The following is a 17,013-nucleotide window of genomic DNA, read 5'->3' on the forward strand; positions in this document are numbered from 1 at the left end:
ATCAAGTTTGTACAGGGAAATGTAATTTTTGCACTTATTCTGAAAAATCACAATTTGGAAGTTTTATAAGTAATATGTTAAAAACTCGAGGCAAATGGATTGTTGGAATCCAATATAGTCTAGTTTTCTGAGAGTCATATTTCTTATTTGCCCCATTTTTAAATGGATTTCTTAGAAATCTCTACAATAACACTTGCTGACAGATACATATTCACATCCTATATTTTTACTCAAATTCTATTCATGATAAATATTTACTATATCATATGTGTTGTAACATAATTATGACTTAGGAATTGCTTTTAGGTAATTAGCTTATTTGGAGAAACTAGTAATAGAACACAACCAATGGTAAAATATGACAACTAAAAATTTGATAAGCCTACATAAACCAATGACAAGAAAAATCTCAAGAACAATTATACCTCTAAAGTAAATATTAGGGAGAAAACTGACATTGCAGTACATTCCTAACAAGTAAGAGCATAGTCATTACTAAAAACTGAACAGAATTTCTATAAAGATTATCTTAATTTGTAAATTGCTAAGTATAGGATTATATTTATTCATATTTTACTCTAAAAGTTCATAATGTCTATAACCAGGAATTTGTGGACTATATTTTAAAACAATATTCTTTTAAATTCATACATCCTTGCTTTACTTTTACCTTAGGATTTACTGTTTACTTATATAAGTTTAGGAGAATTTAGCTTTTAAAGCCACAAACTGAATAATTAATTATGTTCAGCTTCAAAGTAAATATTACGATGCAAAGTCTTCCATCATGAGCCCTCATTAGAGAGTCAATCATTCAGGTAGCCAGTACCAGCAAAGCAAAAAGTTAGCTGTCTCTGACCTTCTTGTTTCCATCATTCAACAAGTATTAACTGCGACATTTTGGACAGTGTAGAATAAAGTGGGTTCCACTTGTCCAAATGTTTCAAGTGGAAAGTTACAAGTTATAATACTGGAAATTACAAGAAGGAATTAAAAACACTTCAGTCACTCCTGAAGCACCTGGGGCTACTTCTGCTGGATTCCTTCCCCCTAAACAAGATAATAAAACAATAAATCATAAAATTTGAAAGTATGAAACATTTATAAAATTTTTAGCGGTACATTTAAGTTAGGCATGCCAGAAAGTCCTCTTCCCCTTAAGAAATTACTCAGAACACTATACTTGGAACTTATAGCTGCTATGCCAATGACCTTTGTCTTCTGCTAGGCACTTTTTGGAAGAACATTCCTTATGAAAAGTTCTAGGCACAATTTGAGTTTCTGAGACTAGTTAGAGGGAGGATACTGTTACCCACTGCAGTGCCTGTGTGACATATCTGTATCCCTACCTGGCTCTTGTTGCCAAATACCTACACTTGTGTGACATAGCTAAATTCTTACTCAGCTCTAACTCTGCTTATTTTTAGGAGACAGGATGTCTGTGGTCAGAGGCTATCTCTTAGGCAGCTTATTTGACCTCTGAAGGACTCTAGCTTCATTGTTATCTAATTTTCACACTAAATGACACTCCCACTGGTGCCATGATACTTGACAATCACTGTTAATCACCTTTTTTGGAAGACGCCAAAAAAGGACAAAAAAGAGGGCTGGCCTTGATTTCAGGCAAATCTCTGTCCCTTTCCAAGAAAAAGCATGACTATTCTTCTGCTTGTTCTTAATGCCCCACACCTTCATTAAGGATACCCTGTATCTGTAAATTCCCAGTTCTCAGGAGCCATGACGTTGATTTGCAAGCTATGCTCCCACTTCTCCAATTCTGAGGCCATTGGACTAAAGCCTGCACTGCTTAACTCTCACTTTTGATATTGTGTATTGGCTTCATGACACAGAACATGAAAGAGCTTCTTCTGGAATAATGAGGACCTTCAGTAACAGTGACTCCTTCACTTGGATTTGTTCAATTGAGTAAGTGGAATACACTTCATGTGTCAATGTGGCTGCTGGCCGCCTGGGCATTGACAATCCAGTGAATGTTCTATGAGGGCAGTTTCCTAGTCTGCTCATTATTTCATCTTCAGTGCTAGAATAATTATTATGACATAAGAAACATTTAAAAAATGAATGGGTAAATGAACAAATGCTGTCCAAAATCACCCTGCATCTGTCAACTAGAATGCTGCAAAGATCTATAAATTTCAGACCAATAGTCCAATGTTTGTCAGGTAATTTCCAAAGACTCTTGTAGTAAAAAAGCTGTCTCCATAAGAAGCAACTGACTTTTGTTAACTTACCCTAAGAAGTTTCATTTCTGTGGTTAGAAGTTATTAGTAAGCGGCTTTAATGTTCTAGGGCTTTTAGCACATTCTAGTCTAAAACTCATTTTAAAGGTCTTGATGACTATGGTTCAAGATTAGCAAAAATGAGCTATCTCTCTCAAAAGTGGGTAATGTCAACCAGAATCATCACCACATAAAAATGTCAGGAAACTGAGGTAGAGACACAATAAGGTATAATACTCCCACTGCATTATAGTGAATCATAAATTAAAATTTTGTCCTCATGAATACATTACACACAAGCTCCATTTCTTTTTCTGTGAAAAGAGAGAAAGGTAAGAAACATAATTTTAATTTTAATTGTGTGGATTTTTTTCTTTTAGCTTTTTCTGCCTATAGTGTCAACAAAGTATTAAACTTTAATGCCACAGCAGTATTCTAATTTCTAAAATTACTTTAAGAAACAGATTAAGGGCACTGCAGGTGGGAAAGGCATGATGACTTCACTGGGAGCATAATGTGAGAACAATCATGATGGACGAACAAATCCAGCTAATGGAAAACATCCCATTTCACATTTCTTACCATCGTAATATAAAATAAAACATAATTAATTTTTTTCAAAAAACTATTTTCATTTTAGTGTTTAATTACCTGGTGTCTGTCAAAATCTTGCAGTTAATTAACTTTTCACACTCACAGCCTGCATCTCTTAATTGTATGCTGTCATTTTACAATAAAATTTAGCAGGATAGCACTGACTAATATAAAAATGTTAAGGTCAAGTTCTATGATGCATTTAATGGATTTTCAAAAGCGAGAAAAGCATGGTTTTAACTATTTGATATCAAATAATGACATTCAAAAACTTAATATTTCAGAAATTCTAAAATAAATTGTGTTATGCTAATTTCTAACACACCATTATAGACACCTGAAAACTTCACTTAGTATGAAAAGTAAAATTATTATTATTTTTATTATACTTTAAGTTCTGGGGTACATGTACAGAAAGTGCAGGTTTGTTAAATAGGTATACATGTGCCATGGAGGTTTGCTGCACCCATCAACCCATCATCTACATTAGGTATTTCTCCTAATGCTAAGCTTCCCCTAGTCCCCTATCCCCCGACAGGCCCAAGTGTGTGATGTTCCCCTCCCTGTGTCCATGTATTCTCATTTTTCAACTCCTACTTATGAGTGAGAACATGTGACGTGTTTGGTTTTCTGTCTTTGTGTTGGTCTGCTGAGAATGATGGTTTCCAGCATCATCCATGTCTTTTATTTTTATTTTATAGTCACTCATTAGCTCTAAGTTATTTGAGGACATGATTTATTCTTTACCAAATCTTTGTATTCCCTCTACAAGACCTAGAAATTTGTTTTTCTTTTTTCTTGTAACCAGCATTCATATGTTTACCAAATAAACAAAAGGAGAATATTTTTCCAAAGGCAATTTTACATGTAAGATCTCAGAATTCTATGGTACTATAAAAAAGGATTAAAAAGAGAAAATTTATTTTTTACGTTAATGGGAAGTGTGATATTAGGATATTATAAATATTTTAAACAAAGCTATTGGGTAAAATATAATCAAACTAAGTAAGATATATACCTCAAGTTCTCTGGAATCTTTTTATCCCAACAATTTCTCAGACAAATGAAAATAGAAAGTTATTCTCATGTTGTGCATTAGAAGGGACCTGTACATTATGCACATGTACCCTAGAACATAAAGTATAATAATAAAAAATAGTAATAATAAAATAAAATAAATAAAAAAAAGAAGGGACCCTGGCTTACTATCTGTGCCCTCATTCTAGCTCTATGACTCCCTGGATTGTGCTTGGGATCTAGAATTGAAACCTTGATAGTCTCATTTTCATGATCTATAAAATAAGGGAATTTCTAACTAAAACAGACCAGGAAGATTATACAGACCAGCAATAAAGTTCTACAAAGGTAAGCCAATGACACTTCATATATGGTCCCTAGCTTGTTGGACACCTTAGAGTTTACTCTTACTGGGTTTTGAATTAATCTAAAATTATAAATCATTTTTTGTCTTTACTGACATTCTATATGCTTTTCTTTTTATACATGGTATTAGTTAAGAGAGTTATTAGGACCAAAAAGGTGATACTAAGAACTACTTTATCACTATAATTTATTGAGATCTCCAAATGTATGCTAAAAACAAAGACCACAATTAATGCTAAAAATTCAACATAAATATATTTGAAATGCTGCAGTTTTCCAGCAATCATTATATTCATGAATGCCTTGACTGATAAAGGTGTTATTGATGACAGCATTTAATCACTGCTCTTTATTAGTTTTTAATTATGTTACTATTAGTTTCATTCCGGTTATTTGAATTATCGCTGGTTGTATCTTTCAATGTACAATGATAGTTGTTTGTCTCAATGCATTTTTACTCAGCTTTTAAATAAAAAATTTATAGATTCACAGTCTCTAAGGTACAATATATATTTTTCAAACTGTTTTGCCAAAGTATATTGAAAATAAAGTTATGAGATATTTGAAGCTTATACAACATTGTTTAATATATAAAATCAAGTATAAAGTGCATTATTATTTTTCCAAAAATTTGCTTTAGCAACAAATTATTTCCTTAGTAATAAATTTTAAAAATAGAATTTGCTTTAACAATGCATTTACTGTAATTTATTTTAAATTTTTAGCAACATTTTCATTGTAAATATTTTCTTTCCCCCCTTTCTTTTAATCATGGAGCTTATTTTACTTGAACATAGTAGCAAGCATTAATAAGTGGATTGTAGTGTCTTTTCCTTGGACTAAAAGGACTATACTTAAGAGAATGTGCAAAAAAAAAAAAAAAAAAAAAAGAGAGAGAGAGAGAATAATAGAAATCATTCTACAAAGCTAGTATCCCAGTTAATATTTACAAATATTGTTATTTTTTTGGCAGTAAAAATAGCATTTTAGTCCACCCCCTCCTGCCCTCCCTCCCCTCGCAACCCCCAGTACACTTTTCCCCTCTTGTTCCCACAGCAACGTTACAATCAGAAAAAAATAAGTTTCAGGGCGCAGGATTGGATGGGGGGAGGGGATATGGGTAAAAACAGGCAAATCACAATAGGAATTTTTCAAAATAGGTTATTCTACTTAGTCATCATCTTCTCCCTCATCTTCAGGGTCTCGTTTTTGCTTCTGACCCCCTTCTTCTTCACCAAATTCTTCTTCATCTTCCTGGTCATCTATCTCTCCATCGTTATAACCTTCTTCATCCTCCTCCTCCCCTCCACTCACGTCCTCCTCTTCACCTTCCTCCTCCTCCTCCTTGTCCTCCTCATCTTCCACTACCTGAGCATCTTCATCATACGTCTCTTCCTCCTCCTCCTCCTCCTCACATACAGGCCTTCCACGTAGCCCTCAGCATCCGAGTCAGGGGCCTCCTTGTCGTCCCAGTCATAGCCGTCCAGGTATGTGAGTTGTGGGAGGAGCTTGAACACGTTTTCTCGGTAATCGTTCAGGTTGGTTACCTCGCAATTGAAAAGGTCTAAGCTCTTGAGGCTTTCTAACTTTTTCAGTGTCTCTATTGTGCTGAGGTCTTTAATTTTGTTGCCACTTAAATTTAGATACGTGAGGTTTGGACACTTTTCTGCCAATACTTCCAGGCCCCCTGAGACTCTTAGTTCAAGCTTCTTAAGTTAGTTTAACTTTGGTAAGTTTGAGATTGAGGTGAGGCCTACGTTGATTGTACTTAAGAATTCCAGTTCTTCAAAGTCGTCTGTGAGGCCTTCTAGTTTGCCTTCATTCGACCTACTGCTGTCCAGGACAAGTTATTTCACATCAGAGGGCGCCCTGTTGCGCAGCTCTAAATGAATCCTTCTGCCCATCTCCAATGTCTCGTGCTCTCTCTATGCAGAGGCTCCTGCGCCGGCGGAATTCGCTCCATAAACCCCAAACCCATGGTCACACGTTTTAGGGCTTTGAAGGCTCAACCAGCTCCGCTCGGTTCTCGAGCCCCAATATTTACAAATATTATAACAAAAGGATTGATAAGTAACTTGGGTCAAGCAGAACAATTTTTCAAGTATGTAGATCTTCCTAGTAAGAAGGTAGGTGTGTGTGACTAAAGGAAATCTTATCTGATTCTCTGGTTGGTAATTTGTGAATACACAAGGCACTCCCCTCTACACTACTAACTGTGAATCAGCCTTCACAAGTACCTATTTTTCTTTTTTACTTTTAGAGACCTGACACAGGATATCTTTGAATCTATAGATTAGGTTTAAAGTAACCTGAGAATATGCATCACAGATAGTAAATAACACAGTGAACCATGAAAGACATATTTGGTGAGAGTTCCCCTCAAATGAAAGAATAAAATGCCAAAAAAAATCCTGTAAAAAGCTAAATCTATCTTTTATTGGTATCATAATGAATTATAAATTTTCCACTTCGGACTCACCATGTGATGTTGGTTGTATCTATTCTATCAGATTATAACTAAAACCAAAGTATCTAACTAGGTTTAGATATGGCAAATGGTAGAGGAATAAAATTTGAATGGCATGTATGTTTATTTAGAGAGGAATAATTTTCTACTTTCTGAGACATTTATATTTTTAGTGAACAAGGAAAATAATATGTCTAGTATTAATTAGTTCTTACACAAGGATCACGAGATGGTTTTCAGCAGGTACTAGTCATATATCCTACACTGACTAAATATGCTATATTAAAAAATAATATTTCCCTAAAACAATCTTTCCACAGGCTATAGAATTTGTGGGAAAACACTCAGGAAGAAATGAAAATATAGCAGCTCTGCTGGAATTTGCAATTTATAGGGAAGAAAAACATGCAAAAAATTATGCTATTGTTTATGAGAATTACATAAGAAGAAGTTTCAGTATGGGAGCCAAGAGCTTAGGGAGTTGACCTTGATTTGGGGATCAGGAAAGCCTGCCCAAGAAAACGTCGTTACATTTGGATAATTTGAAAGATGAACAGGCATTGTCTAAGCTAAGGAGATGGTGGAGGGAGAGTTCCAGTCAGAGGACATAATCTACACCAAAACCCAAAAGTGAGAGAATGCAGTAGATATTATGAACTATAAAATGTTCCATATGACTGTATCTTAGAGTGTAAGGGGCAAAAGTGGTGTGAAATATGGTTGCAGAGGCAGGAAGAAGTAATGGAGTATATTGGTAAGGAAATAAAACACTTAAAGCAGAAGAGTGGCATAAAATAATTTGTATTTTTAAAAGACTAGAATGTGTAAAATGTTAATTTTCAAAAAACCCTCATCAGGCAGATTTTGTTATTATCCCCATTATATATGTTAGAAAATCAAAGCTTAGGCTGTTTCAGAAACCTGTTCAAGGCATAGCTAGTACTCAAACCAGGATTTAAGTCAAATTTGACTTGATTAAAGTCCATGCTTTTCCACTACACCTCGCTGCTTTATAATTTGTTAGTTCTTTCTGATGTATCTACACAATGGTAGTCATAGTTCTAGATTATTTCCTGCTATTTGCTTATGCCATTTCATAAAACATAAAAGCATCCTTCAAGATACTGGAAACATGAATTTACTTATCAAATTATAGTAACTGTAGTGGAACAATATTTTGAGGTAGTCAATGTAATGTTTATTCTCTTAGTTCCTTTTGACCTATATCCATCCACCATTAAACCAAAATGGTGAAACACATAGAAATGTACACACACACACACACACACAGATAGAGAGAGAGAGGGAGAGAGAGAGAATAAGAGAGTAAATTGAGTTTCTGATTTTGGAGTTATTTGCCCCCTCTCTCTCCTTGATACAGACAATAGTAATGAAAGCCCTGGATTCAGCTTAGACTCAGACACCCATTGAGGTTTTATGGGATTTTTTAGAGCTTTATTGTAAATATCGCGTTTTAAACATTGGCAGACTCAAACAAACAGCTTATATTAACCGCAGGGAAGGAAGGATGTATAATAATGGAGCAGTTTTATTGGACATTCAGGAAAGAGAAAGAAGTGGAGAGAGGGATGGGGGTGGTGTGTGGCTGTGTGAGAGAGAGAGAGAGAAAGAGAGACAGAGAGAGGGAGAAACTTATTTTGCTAATTTGGCTCATTCTAGTGTAGAGGATTGGTAAATCAAAATATAATGGTGTTGCCTGATAGCCTGGAGACTCAGCAAAGAGTTGCAGTGCAAGTCTAAAGGCTGTTTCTTGGTCTTGTTCCTTCTTACTCCATGGAAGATAGTCTTTTGTTCGATTCCATGGAAGACAGTCTTTTGTTCGATTGCAGTCTTCAACTGACTGAATGAAGCCCACCTACATTAAGGAGGTTAATCTGCTTTACTCAAAGTCCAGCTGTTTCAATGTTAATTTTACCACCCTATCCTGGGCCAAAAACCAAAACAAAAACAAATAAACTTCATAGAAACATCCAGAATAATGTTTGACCAAATATGGGTACCATGACCCAGCCAAGTTGATACATAATATATCCATCACTGAAGGACTTTGAAAATAGTAGAGATTTGCCTGACTTTCAATCTGGAGTGTAGGGAAAACACCCTCACTTGAGAGTAGGCATCACTGTGAAGTAACCTCAAGAAGAAAATCAAAGAAACAAAAAAGCTGAGACTGAACTAAAAATGGGAAGTAACTGGGTTACAATTGTAAAGTGTGTTTTGTTCTACTATCATGTTTAAATACAGCTCTACAGAAAAGTTAACTTCAATGATAAGGAATAAAAATATGTATTTACACATCTGATTTACATTTGTAATTCTAAAATTGTGACTTCATTGTAGTGTTCTGGGCATCACTCTACTAGTACCCAGTCCCTCTATTAGAATTGTTTGAATGTGATTTCTTTTTTCCCCACTATATATGAAAAACAGGCTTGATTATGTTTATGTGTCTAAGCATGGTTAGTTGATAGATGCTAAATTGAAGTATGTGGCATGAAGTCTCATCAAATGTCAAAAATTCTCAGATTTAATGTCATTTCATCAAAGTAAAAAACAACAAACTGATAGTTCACCATTTTGAACATGGTTAAAAGTAGAACAAATATTAGAAATCGACGTATAAGAGCAGTCAAATAAAAAAAAAACTGTTTTTCACTTACAAAAATTGTTTTGGATGATTAATGTTTTCCTTCAAATTTTAGACATGTACCTCCACAAAAGAATCCATTTTAAAAAAAAAAAAAATCACGACTTTAGCTTTTGCTCTTTGAGACAGCCAGGCAAAGGGAAAATAATATGAGCTTTTTACATTGTGTAAGTCACATTTTACTGTAAGTACAGAACATATTTTGCCAGTGAAAAATGACATTAAATGTGTCATTCCTTGCTCAGTAGCAATGACCCAGTTACAGCTAACCATTTTGTGTTTAAAACTTTGTGCCTAATGAAATATGCAGGAAGCTTGTCTGATTCAGAAACCCTGGAATCCTGAAAATGCATACTATGACAGGCATCAGGAAGCTGGTAATGGTTGAGGCTGTGAAAAGAATGTCAAAGGTAATGCTGAAGGTGTCAAAAGACAATTCAGAGCCAAGTACTGAGAATTTTCTCTGCAGTGACACTTCCAGCCTTATTCAGTTTCATCAGAAGCTAATTTCTTCAAGGCCTTGTAAACTTAAATGGGAGTATTAAATATTTATTTTTACAATTACAACATGAAATTCTCTTGCCATTTCAGCATTTTCATTTCTCTGTACAATCAAGAAACCTAATTTCTTTTAGTATAAACAGTTAAATAAAATAGTATTCAATTATTTTTAAACTAAAATGATCCAAATGCAGTGAACATTTTCTTTGAGAAAATGTCTTAATTTTTATGTAGTGTTTTACTGTATCCATTCCTTTGATTTACTGACTTTAAATCTACTATTCTTATTTTAATTATATATAAACACTTTATTGTTAATCCTATATAAAAGATTGATACCTAAGAATTAATTTCATTGTTAGTAATTGACAGAAAAGAAAACCATCTACGTATAATGATTACCTTCTGCTGCTAAGTAATGATGAGAGCTTGCTTATGTTTACTGAGCAGTCAATATATCCTCAAACTGTGCAAAGGACTTTACTTGATTATTTACTGTTTCTAAAACACAAAAATATAGGCACTATTGACACTTGTATTTGAAAAGCTAAAATAAGGCTTATGTAGGATAAGTTGCCCAGAGTCATATTGTGGAACCTGGGTTTGAACTCTGGAAACTCCAGTGCAAACTCGCTACTATAAACAGTTTTGCTGGGGAATAAACTGACAGGAAACAGGCATGTCCATCGTCTTCAACTGATTGCATAAGAAAAAGAAAGATTTTAAAGTTTCCTATTTAATTTAAAATAATCAAAATTGTTCTAAATGAGTAATCAACATAGGTTCTATCCTATCTGCCGACTATCAATTTAGTGATAGCATGAAGATATAATTTTTGTTTGTTTTCTTTGAAATACTTGCTAGAAATTTGAAACATTTTTGTTATTTCTTTGCTCTTACTAGCCAACGTTGAGCCACAGTTCTCTACTTAAAAAAAAAAAAAAAATCTCTCTAACTATTCTGGAATTTAATTTAACATAGAGCACTATATCTCTACAACCATAAAAAATAGTGAAAAATACTCTGTAAGGTAGCCAAAGAAAGGAAAATCTAACTGAACTACATAATTTGATAAAATTTTTCAGAATGAAATACTTCACAGTAATATCTTCCGATCAGTATACAATTAAACTCAAACTTCATTGACAATGACCATTAACAATAGGTTCAGCTTTAATAATATGAAACAAAAACTACATTCGAAAAATACTTGAAACTGTAATGACCCACTCTATTAATCTATTCTATTCTATTTGGTATTCTTAGATTTCTACTTCTGAAGACTAAAAGTAACATGACATACCATCCCCCACTTATCTTTGCTAAAAAGTGAAAATGAAAATGGCCAGGTGCTGTGGTTCACACTTGCAATCCCAGCACTTTGGGAGGCTGAGGTGGGCGGATCACTTGAGGTCAGGAGTTCAAGACCAGCCTGGCCAACATGGCAAAACCTAGTCTCTACTGAAAATACAAAAATTAGCCAGGCACCATAGCGGTTGCCTGTAATCCCAGCTACTCGGGAGGCTGAGGCAGGAGAATCACTTGAACTCAGGAGGCAGAGGTTGCAGTGAACCAAGATCATGCCATTGTACTCCAGCCTGGGCAACAACAGTGAAACTCAGTCATAAATAAATAAATAAATAAATTTTATTTCATAATACACAAACCAAACTAAAGCTAACTATTTTTTTTTATTGAATGGGCCAGAGTTGTTCCAGAAAACTTGTTCATTAAGACATAAATTAAAAGAAGCTTCAGTTTCTAAAATTTGAAAGTGCTTTGTTACCTCAGACATCAAACTAAGCATTAGAAATGTAAAAGAGGAAAAAAATTCTGTCCATTGACTTACTGTAATACAGTCTCTACATTCACCTTTGTTTCAAGTAAAAAAGGAAGAATATTTCATTTTCAAAGACTATAAACCTGACTTTGAATTGGGGCCTCATTGCTTTGAAAATTCCTTATTACTAATGATTAGGCTAAGCTTTTTATACAAGTAACTCTAAGATATTCAAATATATATTGGGAATTAGTCACTATATATTTTTATTTAATAATTGTTCAAGCTAAATATAAATCAATAACAAAGGAAAAAATTCTGTAAACAGTAGAGAAAAACCAAGTTTTGAATTATCATTAACAAGTATGATAATACCAAATAAAAATTGTATTAATTTTATCATAAAATTTACCATGAATACTAAGTAAAAATGATGATATAATAGTAACAGGGGATATTGACTGAGAATTTACTAGGATGTAGGCCCTGTTCTAAGCATTTATTGTATCAACTCTTTTAACAATAGAAAGTTATTTTCCTCATTGATTTTTTTTTGCAAGTGAGGAAGGAGTAATAGAAGCCATTATTAAGAAATGAAGAGTAGTAATATATACAAAGTTAAGTCTTCATTATTTTGTGTTTTACAATGCATAAAAACATTATTTCCTGATATGTCTGTATAACATGATCTCCTGGTTACAGCCCTGCCAATTTGGAAATGTTTAATCCATTGTAGGCCAATAAATTCAATAGGTTTTTCAATTTTTATTTTAAGTTTATTTATTTATTCATTTGACAAGTATTTCTTGGAGGACTACTATGTTACAGGCACTGGCAATGAATCCAGATGGGAACAAAACAGGCAGTATTAAACCAGTTACCACAGCAATAAATTTATAAATACAAATTATGATAGTTTCAACAAAGGTAAAGCATATTTTATTAAGAAAACATTAAAGAGAAACCAGTTTTGACTAAGTCAGAAATAGGTAAAACCTCACTGAAGGTTTGGAGTCTACTGTGCTGGGGGGACTGAGGTGAGGCAGCTGCAGCCTAGAGCTAGCAGATGAAGGAGTGCCTGCCTCCCTGCTGGTGTTCACCACAGCAGCAGAGTCAAGGCACCTGTAGAGGGAACGGGGGTCCCCTGCTGAAGACTCTGTGCATTGTTGCACTGGAGTTGGTTTGGGACCAGGTATGGAAGCTAAATGATGAGAACACATGGTCACAGAGAGGAGAACAACACACACGGAGGCCTTTCGGAGAGTGGAGAGTGGGAGGAGGGAGAGGATCAGGAAAAATAACTAATGGATACTAGGCTTAATAACCTTGTGATGAAATAATCTGTACAACAAACCCCCGTGGCACAAGTTTACCTATGTAACAAAGCTGCACATGTACCCCTGAACTTAAAATAAAAGTTGAAAAAACAAAACAAAACAAAAAACCTCACTGAATGAGGGCTATTTAAGCAGAGCTTTGAGGATAGGAACAGCCAGGCAAAGATTTCAGGGAGAAGTTTTCTAGGCAAGGGGGATTGTGTATGAATCCCTGATGTCAAAGAGCTCTGTGTCTTCAAGGGATTAACTTATCAATGTTGCTGGAACAAAATAAAGCAAGCTTGAGAAGGGACTGGAGAGGCAGGAAGGGGCCAGGCCTGCTAGGTCATATCAAGACTGTGGAAAGCAACTCAGGTACAATGGAAAGGTATTTGAAGGGTTTGATGGAAGAGAGTGACAGAATTTAAATTGCATCTAGAAAACATCCTCTCTGCTGACACTCTGGGCTGGATTCTTTCTTCCTGCCTCCCCTACCTCCCTTGTAAACTGAAAAGTATGAACTTTATGTAATGCACAGCCCTAAGCATCTAAAGTGAGTTTAACCCAAAGCTGAGTATTTGTAGACAAACTGCAGAAGTTTGACATTTTCCTGAGTCTTCCCCGATGCTATCTAAAGTTATTTCCCAAAAAGAAGTAGTAATCTTTGCCTCCTTACTTGGATTTGTCTATAGAAGGAATAAGTGTCATTTATCTCAACATGGATAAATGATCAAGCAAGAGAGAAAAGAAGATTCTTTACAAGTAGTGTCAGACAAGGACAGGGCTATTTCAAGAGAAGAAAATGAGTGAGAGCTCTAGATATTGAAATGGGCATTTAAAAGCTGCCTTGTGGGAAACTGGTTAAGCTCTGGGGTTCAAGAACAGCCTGGGCAACATGCTGAAATCCCATCTCTAAAAAAATACAAAAAAAAAAAAAAAATTAGGTGGGTGTGGTGGTGTGAGCCTGTAAGTCCCAGCTTGCTGGGAGGTTGAGGTGGAAGAATCGCTTGACCCCAGGAGGTTCAGGTGGCAGTGAGCGGAGATTATACTACTCTAGCCGAGGCAACAGAGTGATACACTGTTTCTCTGTCTGTCTGTCTCTCTTTCTCTCACTTTCTCTCTCTCTCTCTATATATATATACATATGATATATATACACACATATATATTTTTACATATGTAAAATGTGTGTATAAAATAAAAGTTGCCTTGTATTCTAAACATTAATTGAAAAAGCAAGTGAAACTAGTTGTAATTGTTTTGCATTAACATTAGTTAAAACAATGCTCTTGACAGATAAAGAGGAAAAATCTCAGTGGCTTAACATATTAGTTTCTCTGCTCAATCAAGAACAAAATGTGATGCTTGATCAGAAGACTCTCCTCCAAATAGTAATTCAGGAATGATTTTCTTCCAATTTACAGGTCTACCGCTTAGACAATGTATCTTCCAAGATCTCCATCCTCATCTATACTGTTTTCAACTTTGGGAGGAGCATGAGTTTCATGCCAGGGAGGTTCTTATGTCCCAGGGCTGGAATCTTCTCATAGTGCACTGGCCAGTACTTAGTCATACTTAACTACAAGTCAATCTGGAGCACCCAACAAGAGGAGGAGATAGATTGATTAGAAGCTAGATAATCTCTGAAACTATAGGGTGCCATATGACATATGTGTTTGAAAATGCTGCAGTGCAAAGCAAATAACATGATACCAGAGAGATCCAGATTTATGGAGAAAAAGGAATGGCCAAAAAGCAAAACAAAACAGGAAATATTTAATATTATGCTTTTATACATTAAATAATGTTGTCCTCATTGTATAAAAGTGTTACAAATTGCCTTTCCCTTACTTGAACCACCGGTTTTTCTCATAAAATCAGTCCTCTTCATTGAACATGCATTTGTATAATTGGAATATTTTACTAATAGGATGAAAATCTCTTAATTAAATTTACTAAGTGGCCTCTAGAAGAAAATTTAGATTTCATGGAAATCATGTGTACTTTATAATTAATGATGAGAAAAAGCCCAACATTAAAGGAAGAAAAAAAAATTTTAATGCAGTGAAAAGGGGTAAATAATTAGGCCTTATTGGCTAATGAGTTATTTGAATAAACATCTTGGTTAGGTAGTTACATATAATTAAATGTTTTCTACCTTTTTTATGAAATTATTCTTATTGAACAGTACAAAAGAAAGTTCTGCTATATTATTCTAGTTTTCAGTTATAAATGAAAAAGCATTTAAACACAAACAAACATCACTCTGATTACAGTATGGAATATTAATTGGAAAGAGGCGAGAGTGTGAATAAACTGATTGATAAGAAAACTATGACATTTTCCTAGGTATGAGAGACTTTGGATCATTTATCAGCATCTGTGAAGATGAGAAAAAGCTGACGGCTTAAAGCTGAAGAACATTTTAGAGGTACAATTGATACAGCTTCATGGCAGATTATATAGAGAAGATGCAGAAGAGAGAGATATCAAAGATAATTACTCAGTGTCTAGCATGAGCAACTCGAATGAAAATTCAATTAACCAAGAGAGGGAAAATCAGAAGATAAATAGATATGGAAGAAAGGTCAGGAGTTCAGTTTGAGGCATATTGAATTTGAGATACCTGTATGTTACCCAGTTGGGGAAGTCAAGAAGACTGTCGTAGATATGGGCTGGAGCTCTGAGGATCTGAGTCATCTGGACGTATAAATATTGGCATTCCTTGGCATATAGATAGTGTTTCATGTTATGATATTATATGAATAAAGCAAAGAAATGAGTGGATAAGTTCAGTTAAGGACCTCAACATGTAGGAGTTATATTAAGAATTGGAGCCAGCAAAGTTGACTGAGATGCAGTCAGAAAGGCAGGAGGAATCTGACTCCCATATTCATTTCTAGATTATTGGCAATAGCCAAGACAAAGCAATCTAAGTGTCCATCAAAGGACAATGGATAAAGAAAATGTGGCATATATACACAATGGAAAACTAGTCTGCCTTTATAAGTAAGGAAATACTATCATTTATAACAACATGAATGAATCTGGAGGACATTATGATAAGTGAAATAAGCCAGGTATAGAAAGACAATCACTGCAAGATCTCATTTATACATGGAATCTAAAAAAAGTAAAATTCATAAAAACAGAGAGTAGAACAGTAGTTACTAGAGGCTAGGAACATGGGTAGTATGGGGAGAGGGGAGAGGTTGGTCAAAGGGTACAAAGTTCCTCTAAGACAGGAGAGGTCAGTTTTAGTGATTTATCGTGGAGAATGATGATCATAGTAATAATGCACTGTATATTTCAAAAGTTGCTAAAATATTAGATTTTAAACATTCTTACTCCCAAAATAATAAATAGTTGAGGTGGTAGATATGTTAATAAGCTTGATTTAATCTTTATGTGTGTGTGTGTGTGTGTGTGTGTACTACATTGCAACCCATAACTGCACGCAATTATTATTTGTCAATAAAAATAACATCAAAAGAACATCAAATGTGGTTTGGCAAAAGTCAAAGACCCAGTTAAGAGACTGTTTTAAAAATAGGAAATAATGCTAGAAGTTCTTACGAGAAAAAGACAGAAAATTGTACCCATTCATTCAACAAATATTTATAGAGTGTTTGCCAACACAAGGCATATCCTGGGTACTAAAACTGTAGAAGGAAACAAAAACTCTTTGCCCTCATGGTCTTATATTGGCCTTATAGGAACTTGACAATGGTTAAAGACCTTAGAAGAATCAGTGTGGGTAAAGTAGTAGGTATGGATGCCATCTGGGAATGAGTTGAAGTGGAAAGAAGCAAGCAGAAATGACATGTTTAGACAACTATTTTGAGAGAGTTTGCTTTGAAACATACAGGGATAGAGCAGTAGCCAGAGGGAGAAGCAAATTTAAATGAATATTTTTAAAATATGGAGGATGCTCCAACATGTTTGAATGCTTATAGGAAAGAATTATTGAAAAGGGAGAGATAAAGAAAACATTGTGAGAAGTCATGGAACAAAGTCCCTGAGAAGAAAGAATACCATTATGGGGTCATGTAGCATATTACTTC

At 34.7% G+C, this 17,013-nt stretch overlaps 2 protein-coding genes across 2 annotated transcripts in view; both read right to left on the reverse strand.

The window, feature by feature from the left end:
• MARCHF1 (membrane associated ring-CH-type finger 1) overlaps window positions 1–17,013 on the reverse strand; it is an 841,275-nt gene that overhangs the window by 650,636 nt on the left and 173,626 nt on the right. The gene's annotated exons all lie outside the window — the stretch shown is intronic.
• Window positions 5,388–17,013, reverse strand: part of ANP32C (acidic nuclear phosphoprotein 32 family member C) — a 37,067-nt gene continuing 25,441 nt past the window's right edge. Inside the window, 2 exon segments of the mRNA XM_030914093.1 lie at window positions 5,388–5,635; window positions 5,638–6,142. Of these exon segments, the coding sequence (XP_030769953.1) occupies window positions 5,388–5,635; window positions 5,638–6,142 (753 nt within the window).

This window comes from Rhinopithecus roxellana, chromosome 2, assembly GCF_007565055.1.
Source record: "Rhinopithecus roxellana isolate Shanxi Qingling chromosome 2, ASM756505v1, whole genome shotgun sequence".
Lineage (NCBI taxonomy): Eukaryota > Metazoa > Chordata > Mammalia > Primates > Cercopithecidae > Rhinopithecus > Rhinopithecus roxellana.